This window comes from Kwoniella bestiolae, chromosome 5 (genome assembly GCF_000512585.2).
Source record: "Kwoniella bestiolae CBS 10118 chromosome 5, complete sequence".
Lineage (NCBI taxonomy): Eukaryota > Fungi > Basidiomycota > Tremellomycetes > Tremellales > Cryptococcaceae > Kwoniella > Kwoniella bestiolae.
In genome coordinates this window covers 248,875-261,829 of record NC_089245.1, presented here as the reverse complement: position 1 = coordinate 261,829, position 12,955 = coordinate 248,875, and the positions used below count along the sequence as shown (strand labels likewise).

At 46.9% G+C, this 12,955-nt stretch overlaps 6 protein-coding genes across 6 annotated transcripts; 2 read left to right on the top strand and 4 right to left on the bottom strand.

Moving 5' to 3' along the window:
• Nucleotides 1-154: 154 nt before the first annotated feature.
• On the bottom strand, nt 155-2,628 carry I302_106497 (uncharacterized protein; the record flags this gene model as incomplete). The annotated part of the gene is made up of 2 exons (XM_019192857.1): nt 155-2,454; nt 2,508-2,628. 2 exons carry the CDS (start codon nt 2,626-2,628, stop codon nt 155-157), a joined length of 2,421 nt encoding a protein of 806 aa, XP_019045854.1.
• A 497-nt stretch (nt 2,629-3,125) lies between these two features.
• Nucleotides 3,126-3,704, top strand: I302_106496 (uncharacterized protein; the record flags this gene model as incomplete). Its single annotated transcript, XM_019192858.1, has 1 exon — nt 3,126-3,704. The coding sequence occupies one exon, from the start codon at nt 3,126-3,128 to the stop codon at nt 3,702-3,704; it is 579 nt and encodes a 192-aa protein (XP_019045855.1).
• A 1,738-nt stretch (nt 3,705-5,442) lies between these two features.
• I302_106495 (uncharacterized protein) lies at nt 5,443-6,447 on the top strand (the record flags this gene model as incomplete). The annotated part of the gene is made up of 1 exon (XM_019192859.1): nt 5,443-6,447. The coding sequence occupies one exon, from the start codon at nt 5,443-5,445 to the stop codon at nt 6,445-6,447; it is 1,005 nt and encodes a 334-aa protein (XP_019045856.1).
• A 174-nt stretch (nt 6,448-6,621) lies between these two features.
• I302_106494 (uncharacterized protein) lies at nt 6,622-7,509 on the bottom strand (the record flags this gene model as incomplete). Its single annotated transcript, XM_019192860.1, has 1 exon — nt 6,622-7,509. One exon carries the CDS (start codon nt 7,507-7,509, stop codon nt 6,622-6,624), a length of 888 nt encoding a protein of 295 aa, XP_019045857.1.
• Nucleotides 7,510-7,790: 281 nt separating this feature from the next.
• On the bottom strand, nt 7,791-8,789 carry I302_106493 (uncharacterized protein; the record flags this gene model as incomplete). The annotated part of the gene is made up of 1 exon (XM_019192861.1): nt 7,791-8,789. One exon carries the CDS (start codon nt 8,787-8,789, stop codon nt 7,791-7,793), a length of 999 nt encoding a protein of 332 aa, XP_019045858.1.
• Nucleotides 8,790-9,763: 974 nt separating this feature from the next.
• On the bottom strand, nt 9,764-12,766 carry I302_106492 (elongation factor 2; the record flags this gene model as incomplete). Its single annotated transcript, XM_019192862.2, has 7 exons — nt 9,764-9,984; nt 10,047-10,122; nt 10,176-12,024; nt 12,078-12,165; nt 12,224-12,327; nt 12,457-12,595; nt 12,685-12,766. The coding sequence occupies 7 exons, from the start codon at nt 12,764-12,766 to the stop codon at nt 9,764-9,766; spliced, it is 2,559 nt and encodes an 852-aa protein (XP_019045859.2).
• Nucleotides 12,767-12,955: the final 189 nt, after the last annotated feature.

The following is a 12,955-nucleotide window of genomic DNA, read 5'->3' as shown; positions in this document are numbered from 1 at the left end:
ATAGTCATATCGGATTTGTTGTATGACCAAATTCACAAAAGTGCTTGTATGCATCTTGCCATTGTCGTACTACTATAGCTACATCATACTGTACTGACTTCCTACTCGACCTGAAGCACAGACAGTCTCATCCCGGACGATCCCCACAGATCACCTAGTACCCCTCCAATTCACCTTCCTCCCTCAACTGTTCATACAATTCCCCTTTCTCATCCCTCAACCTCCTTACAAAATCCCCCATCACCCCCACATCCCGCTTATAGTCCCTCTCCCTCCTCCCAAACTTCAGCACAATCCTCACACTCTCCTTATCCGCCTCCGGTCCATCACCCCCCATCTCATCCAGTACGAACCCACCCGCTTCGGCCAGCTGGGAATTCCTACACAGGAACTCGACGTACGAATCGAAATGTTTCTTCTCCCAAACGAGCTCCCATTTCTTCGCCCACGCCCAGATCTTCCTTCCCCTATTTAGGGAATAACTCCACCCACACGCATCAAGAATGACATTTAACCCCGCTGCGTATAGTTCTTTTAGCTTCTCGGGGGCTTCGCGAGAACGTCGAGAAACAAGTTCATCCCATACTTCGAAGCATTCAGAATAAGCTCCTACTCGAGAGTACGCGTCCATCATTGCTGAAAGGAGGGGGATATCAGGGATGATCAGTGGATCGAGTTTAAGGAGGGTATGAATATCCCGTATGGACTGAGAGAGGGTATCGAGCTGTTCGCCTATATCAACCTCTTCGTCATACGGGGATATCGCCGTACTACCTGAAACGGTGGGGGTCGAGCGAAGTTTTCTGCGTAACTTCGTAGCTTGACTACCATATTGTTTGAGCAGGCTAGACAGGATGTGCGAATCGGGTTGATATCCGTTTTTGCTCATATCCTTCATTATGGCGATGAACAGCTCTGGTGGACAGAAGGGCGATCTGTCCCAATACAGGTTCAGGAAATTGATCAAAATCACTTTATACCCTTCTTCGTCGATTGAGCTATGTGATAGATCGTAGAAGTGCGAATAGAGATTGAAAGCTGAATAATGATCTTCACTCGATTTCATCAATAACACCAACAAGGAGATCATGTTGCCCGAGGATATCTCTACTTGATGGACCTTCATATCGTTCAATAGTCTGAGGGCAAAGGTGGTGGCGGGTGGTTCCGATTTCGCACATGACATCAACAAGTATTGATAGACAGGTTGGAATTTGTGCGTTTCCCTTCTCGTCTTGAAGGCAAGAGAAGAAGATAGATAATCGTCGTATATTCTCATCATATCGTTCAATCGCGATTGTTGTCGGGAGTTGGATAAGGGAATGATGATGTTTCTGGCCAGTTCCGCTGAGACTTCTATACCCCTCGATAAGATCTCCGAGTAGACTTCCAATACCACGTCCAAATTATCGTGCGATTTCACTTCCACCAAGTAAACTCTGACCACCTCAGCCCATACGTCCGCTTTGGATTCCACCCCACATATTTTCTCGGCGTGATCCACCGATCCAACAATTTCTGAGAATCCCATAGTAGACCTGGAAGAGACGTACGACCTGAGGTTCTGAACCGACAAAAAAGTCAAGGCTTTCTGAGGAGCTTTGATCCCTCTGTCCTTCATTCTTCCTATCAATTCTTCTACGATATCCCTGTCATTCCTGGCTATGGCAAGTTCAACCATCGCATTCCACAGCGCAGGTGAGGTGATATACTTTGTATCCCATCTGTCAACGATCTCACTAGCTTTTTCCAGCTCTCCGAGGGATATATGTATCCTCATCAATTCCGCTTCGGTAGGTAGATCAAGCGTTATCCCTTTCTCCCTTATTTCTTCCAGGACAGTATCTAACTTTGAGCGAGTGAGCGATCCAGTAGAGCGTGAATGTGTGTTTCGTATTGATCTGAGAATGAGCGCGACATCCGTTTGATCTAGCTTAGAGTATTGTCGGAGGAAGGGGATGATCGAATCGACAAGAGAGGGATAGTCGGAAGACGCTGATTGGAGGAGTAGTCGCCAGTCCACATGCTGAGGGTCAATGGACTGAGCAAGGGAGAGAGCATCTTCTATCAATCCATTTAGACATAAGCCCTTGATCAACAGGTTCTCTTGCTCTGATGAGATGGGATAGCCAAAGCGAGTGGGTAGATCATCGTATATCCTTCTAAGCAATTCTAACTCGCTCATTGAACGCGACTCTGACAATAATGCCATGGCATCGTGTAAGATTTCTTGCGATAAATGGGTAGATGGAGAGGGTGAGTTGATGATGATAATATACGATGAATGTAGAGTATCATACTGAGACGTTGAAATGGAGTTGATAAATTCAGAGGCAGCTTGATCGGGCGAAGTTGGTGTGAGACCCTTTGCACGGGAGAAGAAGGACGTGAATGGTGAGAAGAGGGATGAGGTTGAGTTGTGTCTATAGCTTTGTCCTGATAGAGCTACATCTGCTGTAAGATCGACGATGAGTTTACTTATCAGCTCCATAGACTGGAAGACTCACCTATTGGATTATGACCTTCTAACAACGAATTCCTGGCCACCGGTGGACCTCTTCTGATCGCTATGGTAGCATTCTGCCGCCGTATGAGACAAGCAGGATTACACCTCGCTCTGAAGGGCATCTCCTTCAGTGATGTTGTGCAGCTCGTCTTTGAGCTTTTTGATACTCCACTAGGTGATATGAAGCAAGAGGAAGGAAGGAAATGTTGAAATGGATGAAATGGGATGGACATTTGGTGGAATTTAAGGAGACCCCAGATTCCAATCGTTTTTGGCGAAAGTGGCAAAACGAATCTCAGTGGCATCGACGTCAGCAGCCTATGGAGCAGTCCGGATGGGATTGAGACAGAGTTCGAGAAAATATGGCCGTCTCGGATGGACAGACTGACTTGATACACATATCGAATGAATCAAGGGAAGTCTGAAACGATGATGACATGAAAGGTTTTATTTTCGCAAGATTCGCCGAACATCGTCAATTCAGTGATCAATTGGTACTCCGACATGTATATCGTATATCGAATAGAGATCGGGTTTAAAGCAACGGGAGTTCACAAGATGTTCAACACCTAAATCCCCTTACTTGCATACCACGAAGATCCTATTGAGGTATGTCCAAATGACACACTTCCTTTCCCCTTCCTCCGCACGAATCTCTCATAAGTGTAAACGTGGCAAACGATCCTCATGGCTATCAGAGTACGAGAGCACACTCGAAAAGTTTTACACCAGCTCCAGCAATGCAGTCAGGAAAAGGGCAATAGACGCCCTAGCTGAATATGACCAATCAGCCAAATCATCCCTTTCGAGCCCCAGTACACCTAGACCTCCTCTTCCGGGTGGGTTCTGGCCCTCATATTCTACATTCACTCATTCCCTTACATCTTTCCGTGATTGGGCGCCCAGGTTATTTGATGAATCGAGTTGGGATATTAGTCTTCCAAAGGAATACCGGACGAATGATAAGAGGATTGATGAGATACTTGAACGATTTGTAGAGCGGGGGAAAGGTGCTAAGACAAGAGAGGAAAGGGAGGAGGTGATTTGGGAGGTTGGAAACTTTTGGCCGGCCGAGAAGAGCAGATCAACCGCGTCCAATTTTGATATGGGGGTCTCACAAGGTAGTCGGACCAAAGAGGGGAGCAGACTGCAGAGTAAATTGCATAAGGCGAGGACGTTGTGGGGTATCCTCACTTAAGGTTCAGAATCGATCTGATCACTTGAATGGATGAATCGCTCTGCGGCTCTCCTTGGGGGTGCGAGCAGGCTGGCTCAGTATCTGTTACAATTCCAGAAATACATCTATAGCGACCAGTAAAGATGACGTATGAATGTATGTATCATACCATATATGAAAGTCAAAGCGTTGAGTAATTTTGCCACTCACAAGCGCGCGGACCAGCTCAGACTGTGTATAAAAGGACTCGTCACATCGACTGTTTCCTTCTTCCTCATCTTCCTCTTCTCATCTTTCAGAAACACATTTTTTCTGCACAAACTCAGTATCACAATAACATATCACCCATCATGTCCGATGTCACACTCCATCAAAGTAACGAATGCCTAAGACCCCATCTACTCTCCCTTCCTTCCTCTCGAAATTCGATCCAACATTCTCGACCAATTCGTTCATTCTTCCTTCGATAACCTCAAGCTAGGTGTACTACTCAACGATCAACATCACCAAAGATACCACAAGGTCCTATATCGACACCTGAGATTTTGGTTACATCGACAAGTGGACGAGTTTACCCGATATGCGAATCCATCTTCCGTTTTCAACCCTGTCAAGAGCGAATGGGAAGAAGGTGACAACCCAATCAAAACCAGGATCCACCTCAGATGGCTAAGACTTTGCGCAAGCACGGTATACCTCAGGTTGGACCATTTCAGTAGCCTTTCGGTCATAGCCCAAGTGTCATCAAGACTTCCTCAAACTTTCACCGACATGCTCTTTGGGAATGTGCGCTATTTTACTTTCGATTCAGAATGCGTAAATTTCCTCATTTGCCATTATCCGAACCACACACTTCCAGATTGTATTCCCGTTCAAGACGTTTGGAAGAGTTTTACGGACCATCTCAAACCCGAGCACCTCTGCATCTTCTTGGATACCATGAACCAGCACGATATGTACGGTTGTGTCGTCAATCACCCCGCTCTAGCCAAATGGTCTCTCAAGGCCATCACTGTCCATGGCATTCTCGAATCTCTCTTTCTGTCACCTTATGCGCCGACACTTAGGTACTTCAAGCCCGGATTCGATGAATATGGGAACAAGTTGCCAAAACATTTACGAAACAATAAGGGCTTGCGCATCCAATGTCGAAGAGGGAGGGAAGATGAGATCCGCAAAGCCTATCCTTCTTGCCATCTTCTGCTCTCTAAAGGAAACCTCAGATTTCCCTATGAGAATGGGTATGGCACTATGACCGTCTTTCCTGATGGTCAAGGCGATAGTTGCATCTGTTGCGATTGCAGATAACAGGTGAGTTGTGTTCAATCAGTGAGATCGAGGTTCCTCGGCTGAACAACAATAATCCTTTTTGGTCCAGAACTGCGACACATCAGCGGGAGGCCGTGGAGTTAGACGTAGGGAGAAGAAGAAGATGGGTTGGATAAAGGGATCTATGTGCTTATAGTGATCTCAGCAAGTTATGTGAATGCGTTGCTGTGATATTCCAGTATAGAACGATGATAATGTATGATAGTACTTAAGCTAGACAGTCGCCGATAACGCCACTTTCTTGTCCATCGATCTCACAATCAAAGGACGATCTTTCCTCATCGGTTAGAAGCACACACTATACTCAACCTTTGATCAGGTGCGAGATATCGAGGTCAGCATCAGGCATGTAAAGGGTTTTAGCTTCCCGCACTTGATCTGTGAATGTTGTTGTCCGCATCATAAACTGATCTCGTTCAACTCGCTCATTATGCTTTCCCCACCTATCCTCAACACCGAAGTAGTCCTCCAGCCTTCCGATCAAAGCCTTCGTCCATTCATTACCGCTCTACCCGAAGATATCAGATACTACATCCTCTCCCAATTTGCCACTCTATCGTTCGATCATCTCAAAACCGTCACTCAGCTGAACTCAACATATTATGCATCCTTCCATTCTCGATTATATCGATCGATCACCTTCACAGATCAAGATGCACAAGTCCTTCGGCAGCTTTGCATCGCAGGTTCAACGCCAGAGTCAGTTGCGGCTCAAAGTCTCTTACAAAGTCTCCTCGAAATGCAGACGTGCAAAGACCAATATACCAGATTCCGATCGTTATGCGCATCATCTGCGAATCTCACGATAACCGGTGAAAAGATACTAGAGGTTATATCCCAGATACTAAACCAGCAATCCACTACCAACCTCTTTCCGAACCTGAATCAACTAGTTTTGAAAGATATGACAAGCAAGCATAATCCCCGAAGAATCAGAATAGACACACCCCTAGAAGAATCGCTGAAAACGGTTCTCGCGCATGTCCACCCGCAGAAACTCTGCCTAAATCTAGGTATCCCATTCTCGCATACCTGGCGAAACCTCATCCAGAACCTCGCCGGGAAGGGTCTCTGTGGGATCAAAGAGGTGATCCACCATGGAGTACCTATATCGAACCTCGAGATTGAATTTCTTATATTGGAAGATGTGGAGGTACAGCGATTCTTCTTGGAAGATTACATTATTCCCTCGTATAGTCAAAGAACCCTTCAAGTGGCATACCGATGGAGTTCACCTGGAAAACCATATACGCCGAGGGTGATGCCGAAAGAGATACATATATATGCTCATTGGGCGGGAGAATATGGTTTACCGTTGGAACTCGTGGATTCGCCTATTGAGTATATGGGGGAGCTGAGGGAGGTCACGCACGTCCACCAATCGGATGAGAAGGTGGGATGTGTATGCTCTTTAAGTACAAATAGAACTGAGTAGGGTTTTCTCCAGGAACAGGTAGATAGATTGTGGGCAATCGTGATACATGTATTCATCTTTTTCTCTGTTCTCCTAAATCTGTCATTTACTATCATAAGGAGGTTGCGATCTTGACAAACAGCAGTCAAGGCCTTTACTATTCTGTCATGCCATGCGTCCCAAGCTCACCTTGATTCATCTCTTCCCGCAGCAGACGCATGCACTTCCCTCCTGCTTCAACTTCACACAAGTACTCATCCTTGAAGGAAGACCTCCCCTTGACACCGTATGACCTGCCGAACTGGACAAGATCTCAATCATCGCTTGACGTCCATACTCATACACCATGGGATTCCCCATGAGCGCGAATGTCGAGGAACCTTCCCCAGACTCCACGAAGAATCGTTGGTTTGCGACATTCTCCAAAATCACTCTCGTACTTCCAGTGTCATTATAGAAAGTTATAAATTTCAACCTCCAGTCCTCCAACATCATCCTCAATTTCCACACTTCGGGGGACTTCGAATCCTTCTTGTCAAATTCTCGCAAAGTGTCTATACATAAGTGTGCCGGATGCAAGTGTTTCCCTAAAAGCTTGACCATCTTTCTAGAGTTCACGCCCTCGCTGTTGTACTTGTAATCGAACCTCTGAAGGAATCGCATGAAATCGTCTCCCAGGGTGAGATAGTCCAGGTTGAGGAAGTGCCACGCTGGCACCGGAATAGTCGAGAGCGACTTTGCGAAAGCGACACCAGATTCTTGGTCCGTTAATGTCAGGTGCGTGACGTTTCGGCAGAATTCCTTGAACCTCTCTTCTCGCTTGCGTTGGGTGATATCGAGTGAAGCTCGATTTTCAAAAATTGCTTCAGCGTGAGATGCGAGGTTGCAGGAGTTTCGCCAGTCTAGTCTGATATGCTTGTAAAGTCTGGGGGCGTAGCGTTGGTAGACTTGAGTGTCGATCAGGACAGCGGTCTTCAGGAAGTTGAAGTCGTTCTTGCAGATGCTGTCGAGGATCTCAAAGAGCAGATCGTCGGGGAGAGCAGGACTGATAAGTGAATGGGAGTGTGGGTTAAGATCAGGCATGATGATGTGCGTGATACTCTCGATGAGCTGATTCGAAATACGAAGAAGATGGTGTGACATAAGAATGCTTCACAGAGTCTCCTTTCCTGTAATATGCTCTGCGCAAGGTTGCTAATGCTCGAATTGCGTCAGACGTATGTACATGTTCTTAACCACGTATGTATATTATATATTATGTACTACCTAGCCATCTCTTCTCATCCTGAAGTTCCTTCGGAAGATATACCTAGAACATCAATCAGCAACATTCTGTCCACAGATAATCATAGAATTCACCTCACTCAGCTCCTCACGCAGCATGTACATCTCCCTAACGAAGACTCCTCATAAATCTTCACATCGCCCACTTTAATCCTGTTCTGTAAATCTGCAGGAACAATGACCGAATGATTCGAGTAATCTTGATAAATCTCCACCTTCGTCTTGGTGTAACACGTATCGTCCTCTGTGCTAGGTGCAAGGACCGAACTAGATACACCCAAAGGGGGATTGGGGAAAAACTGTTGAAGTGGAACATCGGTAAATATCATTCTGGTCGATCCAACATCATGATGCAAAGTCATCGAATCCAACTTCCAACCACCCTTTAATATCTCAACTTTCCACACCTCAGGACTCTTGGAGTTCTTCTTATCGTACGCTCTAAGATTCTCAATACACAAATGTCTAGGCTTGAGGTACCTTCCCAATAATTGAACGACCCTCTTCGAATGGAGGGTCCTATCCAAAGCGTGATAATCCACCTTTTGGAGGAACCTCATAAATTCATTTCTGAGTATCAAGTATTCAACACTTTTGAATAATGTTTGAGATCCTCGTAGTTCCCTCGAAATTAAGACTTGGACGATCTTCTGGCTGGTCTCCTCGTCGGTGATCTCCAGATGAATAATGGAGTGACAGAGATTGAGGAACCTATCCCTGTTCCTTCTAGGCGGGGATTGGGAGTCGGAAGAGGCGAGGTTGAGGGTAGCGTGAAGTTGGAAATCGTCGATGTTGTATTTATCGAATTTGATATACCTGTATAATCTGGGTTGATACCTGTTGTACAGGAAGGTGTTTACTTGAACCGCGATCTTTAGATGAGCAAAGTTGCCGGTGGCGGTGAAGAGGTCGAAAATTGCGGATAGGAGGTCATCTGCGAATTTGGGGATGGGTATTTTCTTCTTTGGTTCACGAGGAGGAGAAGGTGAAGTGGGAGCAAGAGCAGGGGCGGGAGCAGCAGGAGGGGTGAGAGAATCGTCCAGTCCGTCGAGGAAATGTTGGAAGCTCAGAAGTGCCATAATTTGAGGCTGCGTGAGTGTGCTGGTTTGAAATAATTTTCGAGTGATATTTTAGAAGAGTGATATTCATTTTCTGAGCTGATTCCATGAGGATGATGCATTCATGTATATATGTATATATACATATACATGTACGTCGTACATGCCCCGTGCGTATTTGGCTATGTCAGTGTGGATGTACGACTTCGATGCCTCCTCGGTCAGACACACTCCTTCTGGGCTTACTATATGGTTGATTATACTTGACGACAGACTTCCCTCGTTCCACCAAATCAGGAGAAAAGGCGTAGATGGTAGTCATACCTCTATACCAAGTGGTATATGGGACAGATAACGCCCAATACAGTCTCAGTTGAAAATGCGCGCCCAAGACCTGTAAGTCAATCATTTCAAGATGTCCAAATCACGCCTCGTGTGGATCGTCCAGCGCTCATGCCGCGCCATGGGGCAGTCTTATTCCGTCGTGTGCAGGTTCAGTCGATCTTTTGTGTTTCGTTTCATTCGATTGCTACCTTCTCACATCTGAGCTCACGAAAACTAGAATGGAGGTAAAACGAGCACTGCCACATTATATAAAACTGTACTCGTACTGTCCATCTCTTCATTTCTCACTCGCTCTCTCCCCTCATCTGCACTTGACCTCACATCCGTCTGCCTTTCGTCCCTTCTCGGCCCCCTCTCCCCTCTTCCATCCGCCTACCAGTTCCCCTCCTATCCATCCCCCTTCGTAGTCCATCTCGTCTCACATCCTCCCTTGTCCGTCTCCTCTCCTTCGTCCCACCTTGTTCACTCCTCCGCACCTCCCTCATTTGATTCATCCAACTTTGTACTTCTATCGTACCACAATGCTAGCGCTATCTCACAATGCCATCTCATACCACGCAACACTGAACAAAACGCAGAAATAAACAACGATGCATCTCGTTTATATGTGATCCAACCCTAACAAACCATGAACCATGATATGAACAATCTTATAATTTATCATAGTAGTGATCATAAGGAGGTACATCAGGCTTGAGACCCTTTCTCGTTCGGATAGAGACGGCGAGGGTGTTGAGTTTGGAACCGACCTCGGTGGGGTCACCGTTGAGGAGGGCGTAGTGGTCGAACACAGCTTGAGGGAACGCTTGACCACCGGTGGCGGCTCGCAAGTCGGCGTTGAAACCGAAGGACTCGGATACGGGGAGGTAAGCTATGAACCATTGAAGTAAATTAGCAATCTGTTCACATCAAACTAGTAAAAAGTAAACTCACCCTTCATGGTGTACATGGGGGTACCGACTCTTTGTTCGGAGGAGAATACGTGACCTCTTCGGACGTTCAAACATGACTGATCGTACCATTAGCATTGGATTATATCACAGTAAAGATCGCTAGACTCACGTAAACACCACCTTGAGCAGACTCGGGCACAGCGATTTCGACCAAGAACATGGGTTCTTGGAGACCGGGCTTAGCGAGGAGCTGAGCGGCGTAACATACTCGTCGAGCGGTAGGGATGATCTGACCACCACCTCTGTGGATAGCATCGGTGTGGAGGGTACAGTCCAAGATGTTGTATCGGATACCTCTCATTGGTTCCTCACAAACACCACCTTCCTTGGTAGCCCATTGGAACGCAGCAACACATGAATCTTTGATTTCGTTCATGTATTGTACTCCCTTGGATCCATCCAACAAGATGTTAGGACCAGTGGTGTCGGGACCGAAACACCAGATCTTTCTAGCATCGGTAACATCCCAACCGTAGGTGTCGGCGAGGTATCTAGCTCGGATCTTGGGGTCATCTCTGGGGGCAACTCGACCTTCCTCAATGTCCTTGGTGAGTTCCTCATCGAGGGGCTCAGCCTTGACGTAAAGTCTATTGTGCTTGTTTTGAGATTTGGAGAGAGCAATCATGGATGATTCGGCGGTAACGGTCTCTCTGTAACCTACGACAGGGTCGGATTTTCGGAGAGGGACACCGGCGTGATCGTTCTCAAGATCGTTGAGACAGATTTCCAAGTGCAATTCACCGGCACCAGCAACGATGATGGAACCGTTCTCGTCCATCCAGGTCTTGACACATGGATCGGACTTGGACAATCGCTTAAGACCTTCGACAAGCTTGGGCAAGTCGGAAGCGTTCTTACATTCGACGGCAACTTGCACGACGGGGGAGACGGAGAACTTCATGACTCTCATGTTGTGAGCGGTTTCGGAGGTGGTGAGGGTACCGGACTTGAGCAAGAATTGATCAACACCGACGAGACCAACAATGTTACCAGCGGGACAGTCCTCGATAGCTTCGGTGGATCGACCCATCATGAGAACAGTTCGTTGAATGGATTTGATGACGGAGTCATCCTTCTTTCCGGGAACGAAGTTAGGACCTTGAATTCTGACCTTAGGACCGGAAGAAACGGTACCGGCGAAGACTCGACCGAAAGCGTAGAATCGACCTTTATCGGAGGTGGGCACCATCTTGGAGACGTAGACCATCAAAGGACCCTTGGGGTCACAGTCTCGGATAGCGATGGCGGACTCGTCATCTTGAGGACCTTCGTAAAGGGTCTCAACTCTGTATCGTTGAGCGGTAACAGGGGAAGGAAGGTTGATAACAATCATTTCCAAGAGGGAGTCACCGGCAGGCAAGAACTTCTTCATGACAGCCTTGAGGAGTTGTTTACCTTCGAGATCTTTCTCATCACCGATAAGTTTGAGCTCGAGCTTTTCGAGAAGGGTGGGGATCTCATCCTTCTTGTAGTTCATGATAGAATCGAAAAGTCTGAAGATAGGGTCGAGAACAAACATGTTGAAAGCTCTCTCACCACCACCAGCAGCGGAGGTAGACCATTTCTTGGTCTTACCGTTGAAGTAGTTGTCACCCCACAATTTAGGCATGAGCTTGTTCTTGTCAACACCGAATTTCTTGGAGTATCGGGCGGCGAATTGTCGGAGGGAGAAAGCCCAACCGTGGAGACCGGAACCGAAAGCGACGGTACCTTTCTCGGGGTAGACTTGGGTGTCACCGAGGACTGGGTCGGTGTAGGTGGAGATGATGACGTTAACGGACTCGACAGTTCGACAGAAAGATTGGTAAAGATCTTCCTTGGAGACTTGCAATTCAAGGAGAGCTCGGTCAACCTTGTTGATGATAAGAACGGGCTTGACTCGTTCACCCAAAGATTGTCGGAGCACGGTTTCGGTTTGCACACATACACCTTCGACACAGTCGACGACGACCAAGGCACTGCGAGGGATATTAGCCAAAAGTCTCAAGTCAGACTGAATTGGCCAACTCACCCGTCAGTTACTCGGAGAGCAGCAGTTACTTCGGATGAGAAATCGACGTGACCGGGGGAGTCAATCAAGTTGACCAAGAATTCGTTACCTAGATAAGAACTATCAGATATTGTCTCTTTTCCGTCAAGTGTTCAGCAACAACTCACCGTCAGTCTTTTGCTTAACATCATCTACATCCTCCTTGGGGAGAGGGAAATACATGGAGATAGCAGTGGACTTGATGGTAATACCTCGATCGATTTCATCTTGTCTATCAGATCACCGAATTCACTATCAGCTATTACTCCTGGGGTGCAGAAGGAGGGCATCGGAGAAGTCCGCTAGGTGATCTTTTGGTGAAATTTTGATTGTTGATGACAAAGACACCCCAACCACTCACCTGGTATCGGTGAATCGCATCTCACCAGCCTTGGCAGAAGCGATAATACCAGCCTTAGAGACCAAAGAGTCGGTGAGGGTGGATTTACCGTGATCTACGTGGGCAATAACCGACATGTTTCGGATGTTGGTTGGCTTGTCTGTGTAGATAGAGAAATAATCGAAAATCGTCAGTTTTGAGGTCAAACTTGACGAGCTTCACAGTAGACGAGATTTTCCCCTGACGTACCCATCAAAGCACGGATTTCGTCGACCGTAAAGCTACGCAGCTCTGTCAGCTTCCAGATCGTCCAAAAAGCATTCAAATCCATCGAGAGACGAGTAAGAAACGTCGAAAACCCATCGAGAGACGATATTCTTCTACTGCCACTTTCGTTCCCTTCCCGTGGCGTCTATCATTTCTCTCTGGCGTAGTCGACGTGGGGTTGGTGTATATGAGGTATTGAGGGGAGAAGGGGACTTACTTAACCTATATAGGAAGAGAAAAGCGGCGATTAGTC